A 14,192-nucleotide genomic window follows, 5' to 3' on the forward strand; every position below is an offset into this window, starting at 1 on the left:
CACTTCATGCACCACTTTTTAATTCCTTCATGTCCAAGTTGGGTTTATGCAGCATACATACTCCAACTTGTGGGGAGGTATCAACATAAAAGTAGTGGAGTTAGTTATTTAGTTACTTTTTAGTTAGTGCCAGCTGTAATAAGTTAATCTTTTTTTCCTGTTTTACCCTTGTAATCTTTTAGTATATATGGCTGTACAACATTGTTCAGATAAGAAATAATGAGAAAATTCTACAATTACTTTTAATCCTTTTCTTCAATGAACCGTTTCTCTCTCCTCTACAATGTATTAGTGACAATTTATAAGACATGAATAAAATTGAAAAACAACGTGGGATGGTTAAATTATACTGCTAAGTATACACAACATTGACTCAAAATATGTAAAAGCAAGTAATTGTTAAAAAATTTGTATGAAAAGATAAAATTAACAAAGAAAGAACGACCTTATGCTAAATAGTTTTGAAAAAAAAAATACAAAAATCATTTATACATTCACATAAATATCTCATTCTATGTTTATAAAACCAGCAAGAACTTCAGCATCATACACAACACCAACATCGTACACGATATCGACACGTCAACGATGATAATAATTTAAAAGTAAATAAATTAAATGTAATCACATGTGTCACTATTCAGGACCAACCAAATCAATTTGAAAATCCTATTTTAATTTAAAAATATCTAAATTAAAAATAAATATAATTTTAATGATTAAAATAATATATAAAAAGAAATTATAAAAAATGGATACAATAGTAATTAAAAAAAATAAAATCAAAAGGATCAAATCCGTAAAAGAATTCAAGAGAATTGAAATGACAACCTTTACTATCATATTTCAAATTTACCCTGCTTCCACAATGCAATTGATATATTCATATTTAATTTTTATTTATAATTTATTTAATATAATATTAATTATATATTTGACTTATTTTAAAATAAAATGAGATCCTTTAATTTGAAGACCCTAGATTAAGGACAGTCTTCCTATTATTCAGGATCAGTCCTGGATGTATATAGATTTAATGTCTGACATATTCTGATATAGTTCTTTTATTTTTTTCTTTATAATTGTAATATTTTTTTTTATATTTTTTTTATGAACATTTCAATACTCATAGAATTTGATTTAATATTTATCCATCATCCATTCTCGTTCCTACCCAACTAAAATTTATGAAATTTCTGTAATTTTGTAAAAAAAATAAAAATATTTTACGGGAAGGAATCATTAATGAGACAAATATGAAGCGGAAGGCATCTTGAGGAAATATACTTGAAATACTAATCACGTGTCCGAGTGTGATAAGCCTCGAGATCGGGGCAACAAATTTAGAAACAACTCACCACTCGCGCTTAACTAACTACCCAATCTTAGATAAATACTCTCTCCTCCCTATTTCATTGCATTTACAAATATCCACCCAATCGCATCACGCAATTGGGAGCTGACAATAATGTCATCTCCTCTTTCACGTCTTCTATGCCTATTCCTGGCTCTCGCCGTCTTTGCCGGAGAATCTTCTCCGGTAACTGCCGATGAGCTGGAGCGTGGAGGAGGCGGAGGCCACCAACAAAGAGAATTTGACTATTTCGCTTTGGCGTTACAATGGCCTGGTACTTTTTGTAAACGCACGCGCTATTGTTGTTCCTCTAATGCTTGTTGCAGAGGGTAACCTAACCTAACATAACCTCCCCCTTTTCCTTTTACATTTTTCAATTTTCATTTTAATATGAATATAATTGAAGGATTCGAAGTTTGTTTTCTGATTGCTAATTTTGTATTTCTTTTGCTTCTTTTTCAGCTCTAATTCTCCGGCAATATTCACCATACGTGAGTATCACGTTTTTGGATTTGTTATTTGTTACATTGTGAATTAAGCTTTGTTTAAATAGTTCTTTCTTGTTAATTTTGAGTTTAAGAAGTTGGATTGAATGTGCTTTGAATCATTTTCTACTTTCTGAGTTGTGGAGTGCTTGCTGATTCTTGTAAATCGTATAAGGGGCTAGCATTGTCACTTTGGATTATAGACTTGTTTGATGTCTGATACGCGTTAGTGTTAGTGTCTGACGCAGACACAATATCGAAAAATGTGATTATATTCAATTATTTCAAATTTTTCGGTTTGGTGTCTGTGTCTATGAATGCACGAGGTTCCCCAACTGAGAGGTTTGAATTAAAAAAAAAATTCTAATGATGTTTCCTTTGAGATATTAACTTTAAGTAGTGCACGAGGGTCCCCATCTTGTTTTTAGTTTCTTTTGTTTGTAAAAATTAAATTCTATTTCTGGAGGTAAACAGTATACCAACTTTTGTTTCTTCTGAGTATGGACTATCGACAATCCTACAATAATTATCTTAACAGATCATTATATATGCTTGTATAATAGATGGGCTCTGGCCTGACTATAATGATGGAACGTGGCCAGCATGTTGCACCAAATCCCGTTTTGATCCAAAAGAGGTAAAATTTCTCTGCCATAATTTGTAGGCCATTATATTCCAAATCACATGTATTGGTTTTCAACTTTTCATGCTTGGACTGACAAATTTTGGACAGAATCAAATTGGATTACCATTTTTAGTTATATAGCAGGAAGTTCTAGTAATTCCTTTTAGTTTTATTTTATTGGATAATTTATTAATAAGATATTAATTTTGGATTGGTGAAAGTCAAGTAATATTTTATCTGATGAAACTGCAATATTTTAAACTTTTCATTGGTTTAATGTTTATATTTTGGTTGTGTTAGTGTTGCATTTGCATTAGCACTCCATTTCAACTTTTCGATGTTTTACTGTTTCATTTTGTGTGTAGATATCTACATTGGATACTGCTTTAGAGCAATATTGGCCATCATTGAGCTGTGGCTCACCATCATCATGCAGTGGTGGAAAAGGTTCATTTTGGGCTCATGAGGTGCTCACTGAAAATTACTTATTTTCTTATGTATTCCTCAATTATTATCAAATCTAATTTGTTTTTTGATGTGGTATATGTTTCTGGGGCTACCACGTCGGTGCACATTCGCAGTGGGGTAATAATCTTTTACAGCTTTTGCTCATTTACATGAATTAAAAGATCATTTCATTCAATCCCTTACCCTTGCTTGAGAGTAATAGTTAGATTGGGAGAGGATCCTCTCCAATGGATTTTTCACTGGATAGTATCCAGTGCAAATTTTCACCCTTAATTGAATTTAGTTTCTTTTAAATTAAATAAAATTCAATTAAATGGAGGGCTGAGATTCCACTGCAGAAAATTTCCGCTGCAGAGGATCTGCTCCCGTTGGGTTGTTTTCCTAAAATTTGGTGCATTTGGATATAGTTGATTATAGACAGTATGAAGTTGTTCAAAAAAAAATGTTTGAAGTTTCAAAAACATTTTTTTTTGTTATATAGTTTTCATTTCTATCACTTAATTAAATTTTTTTTCTGCTTCTATATTTGAGGCAGTATCTTTGTTTTTCATGTACTAGTATTCCAGTATTCTAATGTTGAAATTTCAATTGCAGAGAAGCATGGCACATGCTCATCTCCTGTGTTTAACAATGAATATGACTATTTCTTGACAACACTTAATGTCTATTTCAAATATAATGTTACGGTAAGTTTGTGGAGCATAATTCTTTGTTACCCAGAAATTTCTTTATTTTCTCTTTTAGTAATTAACTCATATGAAGAAATATTCAAAATAGGATGATAAGTATATACCTGATTGTATCTCTACTTTTGGTTCATGTCTTATTCTCATTTTTCCTACCAGATAAAGTATCAAATATGCTTTACTGAATATAGGTACCTAGAAGTTAGAAAATAAAATGTTATTCCATATAGTTGGTATTTTCTTACTTTTATCTTGCCCCTCCTACCACAATAAAAAACTAACAAGTTTCGTCTACTGATTAATGAGTTAGTTAACCAATGATCCCCCTCAACTTGATATGATTTGAAAATTGATTAGTGAATAACTTATCCACCTATCATCCTTCCAGTTGATGAAGTTTGTCCGTTGATTAATGAATTGGTCAATTAGTCATCCCTTTGATCTTGGTGTACGTATGGTATGCTTTGATAGTAAATTTACGAGGATTCAGGGTTGTCTTGTTGCTTCTGTATTACCAGACAAATACATGCAAGTTTGAATTATAAAACTATTGTTGGCAACTGGACACACCATCTTTTATCTATTCTGTTTTTGGTGGCAACCAATTGTATTTACAAAACCATTGATTGTAAAGACCAAATGCCTACTTGCATTTTCATCACAACATACTTTGACTATTCGTGTTGTCTCATGTTTTTTCAGAAAGTTCTAAACGAAGCTGGATATGTTCCGTCAAACACAGAAAAGTATCCCCTCGGAGGCATTATCTCTGCCATTGAGAATGCTTTCCATGCATCTCCTTTAATAGTTTGCTCAAAAGGTTCTGTGGAGGAGCTTCGTCTATGCTTCTATAAGGACTTCACGGTAAGAAATTGGCTATGCTCTGTAATAGATTCCATATAAGAAACTAAAAAATGTTGCTGAGACACCATTTTATGTAGTAAGAGACTAATAGTACTCACTGTTGTAGGTGTTGTTTCCAAATTATTGTATTTCTTCGTAAGATTTATAGTATACGGCATCGGATCTACATGCAATAGTTGTGCGATCACTGAGTGTTCTAGACCCATAGGAGAGTTGAAAATTATAAATTTTATGAAAATTTGACAAATTGTCAGAAAATGAAGGGAATGCCACCCAGGTTAAGCAGAGTTTAATGCATACTATGAGAGAATTCCAGTGATTTTGTACTTTAGAATGGTTTACTAATGCTATTCAAACACAATAACTATGCCGCCATACTTATTATTTGTCCTTTTTTTTTTGCAGCCACGGGATTGTGCTATTAAACCAGGCGCAAAGATTGACATGGTTACTTCAAAAGGATCATGTCCTAAATATGTTGGCTTGCCAGAATCAATAGGTAAGTTCATTACTCTTTGATCATGATGCCAGTATAACTGTTGCTGTTTCAGACCTTCAGTTGTTCTTAACCTAAATCCTCAAACTAGCTTGTTAAAATTTGTGTAAATCAACGACCATTGTGTATTTCATTTTATCAATTTTATTTTATAATAATAATATAATCTCTGCATCTGTAGGGCATGATGGATTTCAGAGCCGGGTGTCTAACGATGCATCTCTATAGGGTTATGGTAGTCTACTTGTATTTGTAAATTATGTACCATGAGAATAAACAAAGCTACAAGCTTATATTTGTTTGGATGTTGTATCATTTATCAATTTGGAGATGACAAATTGGATAAAGTGAAGAACTGGACTCATGTCTTCTAAACTTGGCCGGGAAAATGAAAAGATGGCTGAAAGCATTATTAGCAATCTAGATCTATCTCCCCCGCCGCTTTGTTTTGGGGGCTCGGGTTGTATATTTTTCTTTTATTCATTGAAAGAATGTATGATTGTACAATGAAATATGTTGATCATAAGGAGTTGTAGTAAATGAATATTTACATTTTTATTCAATATCGTCTTATACCTTTGTCTCACATCCCCTTTCTTTATATATGTTTAGTTTGGGCTATCTTTCTTCAGACACATAATGCACTGTGATGACAATATCAAGTAATTATTAAAAACTTTGCATTTTGCGTTGGTGCAATTTACCCTTTTATTTTTAATTTCTTATTTCTTATTTTCTTGGAACTTTTTAATCTTTGTGTTAATATATTGTCATAATTGGGAATGCCCCCATCCACCATGTTAGTTACAACTTACAATATATAATCATTACATCTTTTAATTTTATTTCCCCTTTTTGCAAACATTCCCAAATAAATCTTCCTGATGCTTTCACATTTTTTAAACACAAACACACCAAAGTTATAGAGACAGATGAAGGCACCTATTCAACTCCTCTTCATAATTACCTCTCTTGGTTCATTCCTCCATGCAAAGCCAGAAACTGACTCGTGTACCAGCAATCTGAGTCTCAAAGTTCCTCTACCTTTTGATACTGCCAACCTTCACTGCCTTTCTGTATGGGATGCTCAAGGTTTCATCCTCAGAGTAAGTGCACCATTTCAAAATTTTCTTCACATATATATCCCTATTCCAATAGCATATCCTAATCATTATGTTTACTATTTTGCAGTATGTTCAGACTTCTGCAAACATTTGGAGCTTTATTCTCTCAACACCAGACACAAATTCCTACATAGCTATGGGGTTTTCGGCCAGCGGCAGCATGGTGGGTTCAAGTGCAATTGTAGGGTGGGTGGCATCTAGAGGATCCAATGGAGGGATAAAGCAGTATTACCTTGGTGGAGTTACCTCAAATCAGGTAGTCCCTGATAAAGGCAACTTACAGGTTATAGGCAATTCAACCTTCATCAGTTTACAATCGCCTCGTCTTTACATGGTGTTTCAGTTAGAAACTAACGAACCTCTGTCATGGTTGATACTCGCCACTGGATCCACTGGTATATTCCCTGCAGCACCAGATTATTCGCTAACAAAACACCTAGACAAGTTTTCCACAAGAATAGACTACTCAAAAGGTTAGTATACATTTGGTATTTAAGCTGAGGTTTCATACCGCGATTGAGGCTGCATCTTGCATTCATCTCCTTTGAAATATAGTCATAAATGATTGTTATTCTTTTTTTACAGAATAAACTATTTTTTTTTTAAAGGGGAACTAATTGGAAATAAAAAAAAAACATTTTCAGTACAATTGTGTAAAATACAACTAATTTGTGGTTTGGTTTATTGTAAGCCACATAGTGGGAGAAAGTAGAACTGAAGCAACAATGTTTCTGTTGTACAAATATGATATCCTTTTTCTTGCTATCCATAATATGATTAGTGGCTAATGGTCAATCACACATCATTGTAGGTCATCATGTCTGTGGTTGAATTTTGACTGTTTACATTTGAAAATTCATGCACTTATAGAAATTTTAGATTGGGCATGTACATAGTGGGTGAGATGTTTTTATCAAAAACCAAAAAATTGCCAAAAAAAAGCTAAGTTGGGAAGAATAAATAGTCGAAGAACTAAAACTAGACTCGAGGTATTGTGTAGATTTTGCATAAAAAAAGCACGGACAATTTAGACGGACGCAAATACTTAAGATATTAGATAAATTTAAATAAGTTAATTCAAAGAATTCCATATGTTTATTACAACGAGTCTGAATGAAAACACGGATGGAAGAAAAAAAATAGTTTGAGGGATTGAAACAAAATTATTACCCTCTCTTAATAATGCATGAAAAGTTTCAACTATCATAATGATCATTTGAACCATGATGTTTTTATGATCACTCTATACTAAAATTAAAAAAAAAAGGAATGAAAGGTTGACTAATTAATGGTTTAAGTTAATCTTCTACCAAATCTACTTAATCAAATATAAGCTCATCATATAGTTTGACTCTAACTCTCTGCCACCAAATACCATTGTTTAAGTTGTAATCTTTTCCTTTTTTGGCAACAACTTTTTTCTTTTTATCATGAATCAAATAACAATACATTCTCATAACACAAATCTCACGAATAAGTTTACCAACACACAAACATATACAAAATACAAAGAAATGAAGGCACATATAGCACTCATCATCTTCATAATTTGTTTTCTTGCTTCAGCAAACCCTGGAAGTTCACAAGTGAATGGAAGTTCTTCTTCACAAGGAGATGGAAGTAGTTCACAAGGTGACTCATGTAGCTCCAAGCTAAACCTAAGTGTTCCTCTTCTCTTTGACACATCCAAGCTCAATTGTCTTCCTGTTTGGAATGCCCAAGGTTTCATCCTAAGAGTAAGTGCATCATCTTAAATTTTAATTAAAGTAACACTGACATGTGTCTGGTGTCTGACACATGTCAGTGTTCAACACCGATGCACCTGTGATTACATTTAGTTTATTTATTTTTTCAAATTATTAGTGTCGATGTGTTAGTGTATGATGTCTATGTTTGTGTCGGTGCTTCATAGCTTTCATCTGATACACATTAAATAAACTATATATGTTTGCAGTATTCTCAAACTTCTTCAAACATATGGAGCTTCATTCTCTCAGTACCAAACCAAAACTCTTATATATCAATAGGGTTCTCTCCCAATGGAGGCATGGTAGGTTCAAGTGCAATTGTAGGGTGGATCTCATCCAATGGTGCTAGTGGTGGCATGAAACAGTATTATCTATCAGGGTATGGACCAAACCAAGTGGTTCCAAATAGAGGCAACTTGCCAATTATTAACAATTCAACTTTGATCACATCACAATCATCACGTTTGTACATGGCATTCCAGTTACAAACTAATCATCCTCTTTCTCGGTTGATCTATGCCATTGGACCCAATGGTGTTTTTCCTACGGTTCCAAGTTTTGCTCTAATGCAGCACCAAGATAAAGTTTCCATTACCATCAATTATGCCACAGGTAATTTATTAGCTTATGAAAAAAAAAGCCATGCATGTGTTTTTTATTTCCTCACGAGTAAATTAAGGGCTCATATGCTATAGATGATAAAATAAATGTTTAATATTCTTTTTCGTTCCATATCTTTTGGTTGGGATTCATTTTTATCCCTTAACTTTTAAAAAAAATCAATTTGATTCCTGAACAATGCGTGGCATCCAGACATCCCAGTTGGTGTATGTATCATCACCATAATCATTTTTCTTGGTTTTCTCTCTACATATAAACAAACTACCTTTTGTTGATAATATATGAAAGTGTAGATACAACACTGAGTCCTACCTCCAAGATCATTAATTAAAAGTTTCAAAAATTATATCCAACTATTCTTTGTTTCCCCCTTCAACAATAGCAAAAGCTATTGACAACATTTGATTATTAGGATCTCTTCCAATGGTTGTCAATATTTGTCCTCTACAAAGATCCTTTAAAAAATACCCATCAAGACCAATCACGGGTCTGCAAAGCTTGAAACTCTCCTATGCGGCATAACATATGTATAATCTTTTGAAATGATTCCTTTTATCAGTTGCTTACACAGGCCGGGCATTTCATGACAATAGTCTTCAAATGTTATATCCAATGCACTCTCATAATTAAAACTCACATCATCACTATCCCCACTTTTAGAACTAACCAACCCATCCTCATTCATCACACTTACATTAACCTCGTCATTATCCACTCCACCATCATTCAATTCACCATCTTGCACCTCATCATCACATACCCTATCTTCATGCACATTTGTTTCATCACCTTTCACTACTTCTTTAGGCAATTTAGAAATCAAATCTTCTTCACCAAAATTAACAATATCCTCAACATTTATATTTTCTTCCTATATTTTCTCCCTCTATATAAAACTCTGAGATAGTGGATGTTGTACATCAACATCAACACTCAAGGACACCTTACATAAATCTTCAATACTTTAGGCAACCTTGTCTTCGGTTAAAATATGCATCCCAAACGTTGGGTCCTTGCACCATATAATATCTACTTACCTATATCCCAAATCCTTAACTATATCCACCAAGTCGAAATAACTCCACTTATCAACCTCACATTTCAATTCTAAAAATGTACCTTCATACCTAGTTAGTTCATTATCTACAAATGATCCTTCACAATGAATAAACACGTGAAAAAATTCTTCCACTTTTTACCTATTTAAAACAAAACTTAAATTAAAAAGGGGGAGAACAAGGTGAAAAAACCCTAAAACAACCGCACCTTCCTTTATAAAATAATATAAAAAATGAAACTTTAAGCTAACTTTTGTGTGTTTTTTTTACATGAGAATTTCATTTTCTTTTATAAAATTAAAAAAAAAATGAAACTTAAAAAAGTTACTCAAAATAACCTTTTATTTGAAGTGATGTTTCGCAGAGTCACACACATTCATGCACTCACAAATCTTAATAGAAAAAATCTTCATGTAGCTAATAGGGGAGAAATTGAGAAATCATTCAAAATGAATATTGATTTGGAATGAAGGAATGATACTTTTTGGGGGTGGAGTAGGTGATTGCTTTATGATTGGATTATTGCGTAACAAAAATAAAAGTACTATAGAAAGTGGGAAGAGGAAATTAAGCATGTTATTAATGAAGATTATTTTAGTGTTGACCTTTTTGGCTTGTTAATTTTGGCATGTTATGTTAAGTAGAATCAACATGACTCATTAATCTCACTATTAAAATAACTTAGACTTGGGCCAGTAGTGGATTGGAGGAAATTTTTCTTTCATCTTGTTGCCAAGAGAATAATTAAGTTGAAATGTAAGATCAGAAATCGACAATGTACCAAACTAAACCTATGTGTCTTGTCCTTTTTTGTGTGGTAGATGTAAAAAGGTTGAGGTTGACACAACACATGCTTTATATTCCAAAAATAAAATTTGAATTCAGTTTCTTTAACTTAAACTATAAACCGTCTGATCGAGACCACACAGCCTAAATCAGATATCAAACAACTACCATCTAAAAAATGAGAAAAACGGATTCATTATTCATTTTAAGAATACATATCATTTATTCGAGATTCGACGGTTTAGATTGAACAATTGCGACTAATGCAAGTTTTTGTTATTTGAAACAGGTTCAAGTGCACTAGGAAACCCAAATTTGAACCTAAAGAGAAGCCATGGGGTGTTGAATATATTGGGGTGGGGTATCTTTATCATAATGGGAGCAATAGTTGCTCGTTACTTCAAAGATTGGGATCAATTTTGGTTTAATTTTCATGTTTCGGTTCAATCATTAGGTTTTGTTCTTGGCCTAATCGGTGTAATTAGTGGACTAATCCTCAATAATCAACTCCATATTGATTTTAATCTTCACAAAGTACTTGGAATCATCATTCTTGTTCTTGCTTGCCTCCAGGTAATTTTTCTTAAAATCCCCGGTGCGTTCTTAAAACATTCTTTCGAATATTTTAAAGATTTGTGTATTTGTTTTTTTGTGTGTGTGCAGATAATGGCTTTTGTTGCTAGACCAAAAAAGGGATCAAAAGTGAGAAAACATTGGAATTTGTATCATCATAACATAGGGAGAATAGTAATTATATTATCCATAGCAAACATTTTCTATGGAATCCATTTAGGGAATGAAGGAAGTGGATGGATGGTAGGTTATGGAATTGTGCTTGCAATATTAATCTCTATTGCAGTTATTTTTGAAATTGGACTCTGGAATAAAAGTTAAATTATTTTATGTTAAACATGTTTCACTTAAGAAATTAGTTGATTTCACATTTTTTCCATTATTTAATTTTTATTAATCTTATATATATATATATATATATATATATATATATATATATATATATATATATATATATATATATATATATATATATATATATATATATATATATATATATATATATATATATATATATATATATATATATATATATATATATATATATATATATATATATATATATATATATATATATATATATATATATATATATATACCTTGTGATAACCGAATCAATAATGTGCAAAGATGAAAATAATCGAGAAGATAAAAGAATTTTGTGGAGACAAAACTTGTTTTTATAGTAAAGAAATGGAATATGAAAGCTAAAAAACCTATTTATTTTTTAAAATTTAAAAAATTTTGAGTTGGATTTTTTTTTTTTTGAATTGGATCGTGTCCTTTATTTGAAATAAGGTGTCGTATCTGTGTTCGTAGCAACTAATTTTTTTTATTGGACACTTTAAAAATGTGTCTGATACGTATCGCACGCGTGTCGGTGTCCGACACGGCGACGCGCCGTGTGAATGGCGCGTCGGAACTTCATAAGTTTCAATCAACATAGATTAGTGTTTTCATCTTTGAAGCGCGATATGCAATAGCGGAGGATTTTCACTTAGCGCAAGAAGGAAAAAAGAAAAGAAAATAATACACCCATTTTTCGTAAAATCATGTGTTTATTTACATTTACAAATTTACCACCAATATATTTTATACCTCTTTTTTTAAATATTAAGTGTCATATATTAAAATATTTTATATATTTATATTTACAAATATGCCAATATTTTATTTTATCACGGTTTTTTCTTAAAATTAAGTGTTATACATTAAAAATTTTATTTGTTTTAAATTCTACACTTTTTTTTAATAAAAGGTATAATATCAATAACTTTAAAGTCACTTATGCACTAGTGATGATAACATACGGAAATCTAGGTACCTAACTCCAAGGTTTAAGCCTATTATCCCAATATTATCCTGTCCTAATATAAGCCCCATTACAACCTCGAAAGATCTTAAAAAGTGTGAAGTTAGATATGACTTTGATTGAATTTGTTAGAAATTGTGCAAACTTGTGGTAAAATGCTTTTGTATGTTGATTGTATGATCATCCTATTCAATTCGAGTGAAAAAATGTGAGATGAGAGACATGTTGAGTACATTTGAATGTTGGAAGAACTTTTTGGATTTATATGGATTAAAGCAAGGAACGAAAGTGTTGATCATAAAAAAAGAAGGATGATGTTCATTGGTAAGGGTAAGCATGTTATTTATGTTGAAATTTCCAATTTACATGTGAGTTCCTCGAGGACAATCAACAAAGTAAGTTTGGGGTTGTGACGTCACTTTGTTGTCATGTAATTTTTATAAGAGTTTGTATATGTTTTTGATATTTTTTAGTAGTTTATGTTTTATTTTTATGAATAAATAGAAAGAAAATGAAGAAGTGAAGAAATAAACTTAAAAATTTAAATAGTTGAGAAATTGTGAAGAAACTAGCATTTTCAGCATAATTTACAGCATGATGTCTGTATAGTAATTTGATTATATCCTGAGTTTCGTAATTCGGATTGAGATGAAACCTTTTGAAAATGAAAGATAACAAAGAGATATAACTACCGTAAAAATAAAGGCCGCAATGGCCAGCATCACAATTGTGATGACTTTCTTTTTTTTTGCCACATAATTGTTTTGCTATTTATAAGAGAAAGAGAGGAGAAAAAGGCGTTACAAATTTTGGAGAGAAATTTTTACAGCAAGGCCAACTATACAGTTTAGAAAGTGAAGTTCAAATCTATTAAAGACTTCATTGTTCATTAATTATCATGTATTGTTCATATAAACTCATGTTATTTACTTGTATTACTATGAGTATCTAACTTACTCTTGATTAGGTTTTGTTAGACGAAGCTGATTTAATCTATTGAACTATGTAATTAACTTTGTACTATTTTTCATGATTTTTGTATTCTAGTTATTATTCAGTTATCTTTGATCATAATTCTATTTGTGTGTTTACGAGTATATGAATTGAAATTAGGGTCGTAGCGATTACTGACCCTAACGTTGCGAACCTGAAATACGATAAATGTTCAAATTTAGTAATTGATTTAGGAATAAATAGTTATAATTTTTTGATCAAGAAATTAATGAGCGTTCTTTCTTTTTTTTACTTCGAATTTTCCTAAGGAATTAGAGAGTTCTCATTAATAAGAATGAGTTATACACCAAGGAATTGGGTATAATAATCACAATCGTGTTAATTTATCATAATCCTAGAAAATTACTTCGAGAAAATAGAAGCAGTTACCAACTGTGATATTAGTGGACTGGACTCGAAACCTGACTACTTTCTAATTCTCGTAACTTTTATAATTTTTATTCGTGCAAATTACTTTGTAAAACAATTTGAAACCCCTCAAATATTTACTTTTGAAAACACACTAATAACCTGGTTAAAATAACAAAATCCTTGTGGAGACGTTCTTTATTTTTATTACTTCTACACAATTATTGCTTACATTAGATACATTTCCTAGCTTACACCATTATATAAGGATTGCACTTGTTTCATTTCAAAACACACCAAAAACTTCTTGAGTTTTCCCTTTCTCACTCTCATTTCCCTGCTTCATTCGAATTGTCAAAGTGCAAATTTCTCCCTCTTTCTTTATTCGTTGAATTTTCTGAGTATTGTTTTGAATTCTATTTATAGAATTATTTGGATTTATCTTTGTTTAAGGTGAGAAATTACCAAGTATTTTTTCAGATTATATTTGGAGAATCATTTGAATTTCTCCTTGTTTGAGAAATTATTGAGTGGTCAAACGACCATTATTGAATTTTCTTTGGAGAATTATTCGAATTTCTCCTCGTATGAGAAATTATTATGAATGATCTTAATACTAGATACTACGAG

The 14,192-nt window shown here is 31.4% G+C and overlaps 2 protein-coding genes across 2 annotated transcripts; both read left to right on the forward strand.

Moving 5' to 3' along the window:
* The first annotated feature begins 1,281 nt into the window (after positions 1-1,281).
* LOC127076032 (ribonuclease 2) lies at positions 1,282-5,541 on the forward strand. Its single transcript, XM_051017587.1, has 9 exons — positions 1,282-1,683; positions 1,817-1,845; positions 2,403-2,476; positions 2,830-2,931; positions 3,046-3,049; positions 3,527-3,618; positions 4,321-4,482; positions 4,888-4,981; positions 5,160-5,541. Exons 1-9 carry the CDS (start codon positions 1,469-1,471, stop codon positions 5,204-5,206), a joined length of 819 nt encoding a protein of 272 aa, XP_050873544.1. The 5' UTR covers positions 1,282-1,468; the 3' UTR covers positions 5,207-5,541.
* Positions 5,542-5,665: 124 nt separating this feature from the next.
* LOC127076031 (cytochrome b561 and DOMON domain-containing protein At3g07570) lies at positions 5,666-11,237 on the forward strand. Its single transcript, XM_051017586.1, has 6 exons — positions 5,666-6,084; positions 6,170-6,575; positions 7,669-7,838; positions 8,057-8,462; positions 10,605-10,888; positions 10,979-11,237. Exons 1-6 carry the CDS (start codon positions 5,911-5,913, stop codon positions 11,207-11,209), a joined length of 1,671 nt encoding a protein of 556 aa, XP_050873543.1. The 5' UTR covers positions 5,666-5,910; the 3' UTR covers positions 11,210-11,237.
* The last annotated feature ends 2,955 nt before the right edge of the window (positions 11,238-14,192 follow it).

Source organism: Lathyrus oleraceus, chromosome 4 (genome assembly GCF_024323335.1).
Source record: "Lathyrus oleraceus cultivar Zhongwan6 chromosome 4, CAAS_Psat_ZW6_1.0, whole genome shotgun sequence".
NCBI classification, from domain to species: domain Eukaryota; kingdom Viridiplantae; phylum Streptophyta; class Magnoliopsida; order Fabales; family Fabaceae; genus Lathyrus; species Lathyrus oleraceus.

Bases quoted from the DNA above. Each gene is read 5' to 3' on its own strand.
- LOC127076032 (XM_051017587.1), top strand. From the start codon at position 1,469: ATGTCATCTCCTCTTTCACGTCTTCTATGCCTATTCCTGGCTCTCGCC. The intron at 1,846-2,402 runs GTGAGTATCACG...CTTGTATAATAG, and splicing joins TCCGGCAATATTCACCATAC to ATGGGCTCTGGCCTGACTAT. The intron at 2,477-2,829 runs GTAAAATTTCTC...TTTTGTGTGTAG, and splicing joins CCCGTTTTGATCCAAAAGAG to ATATCTACATTGGATACTGC.
- LOC127076031 (XM_051017586.1), top strand. From the start codon at position 5,911: ATGAAGGCACCTATTCAACTCCTCTTCATAATTACCTCTCTTGGTTCA. The intron at 6,576-7,668 runs GTTAGTATACAT...TTCTTGCTTCAG, and splicing joins AAGAATAGACTACTCAAAAG to CAAACCCTGGAAGTTCACAA. The intron at 10,889-10,978 runs GTAATTTTTCTT...GTGTGTGTGCAG, and splicing joins TTGTTCTTGCTTGCCTCCAG to ATAATGGCTTTTGTTGCTAG.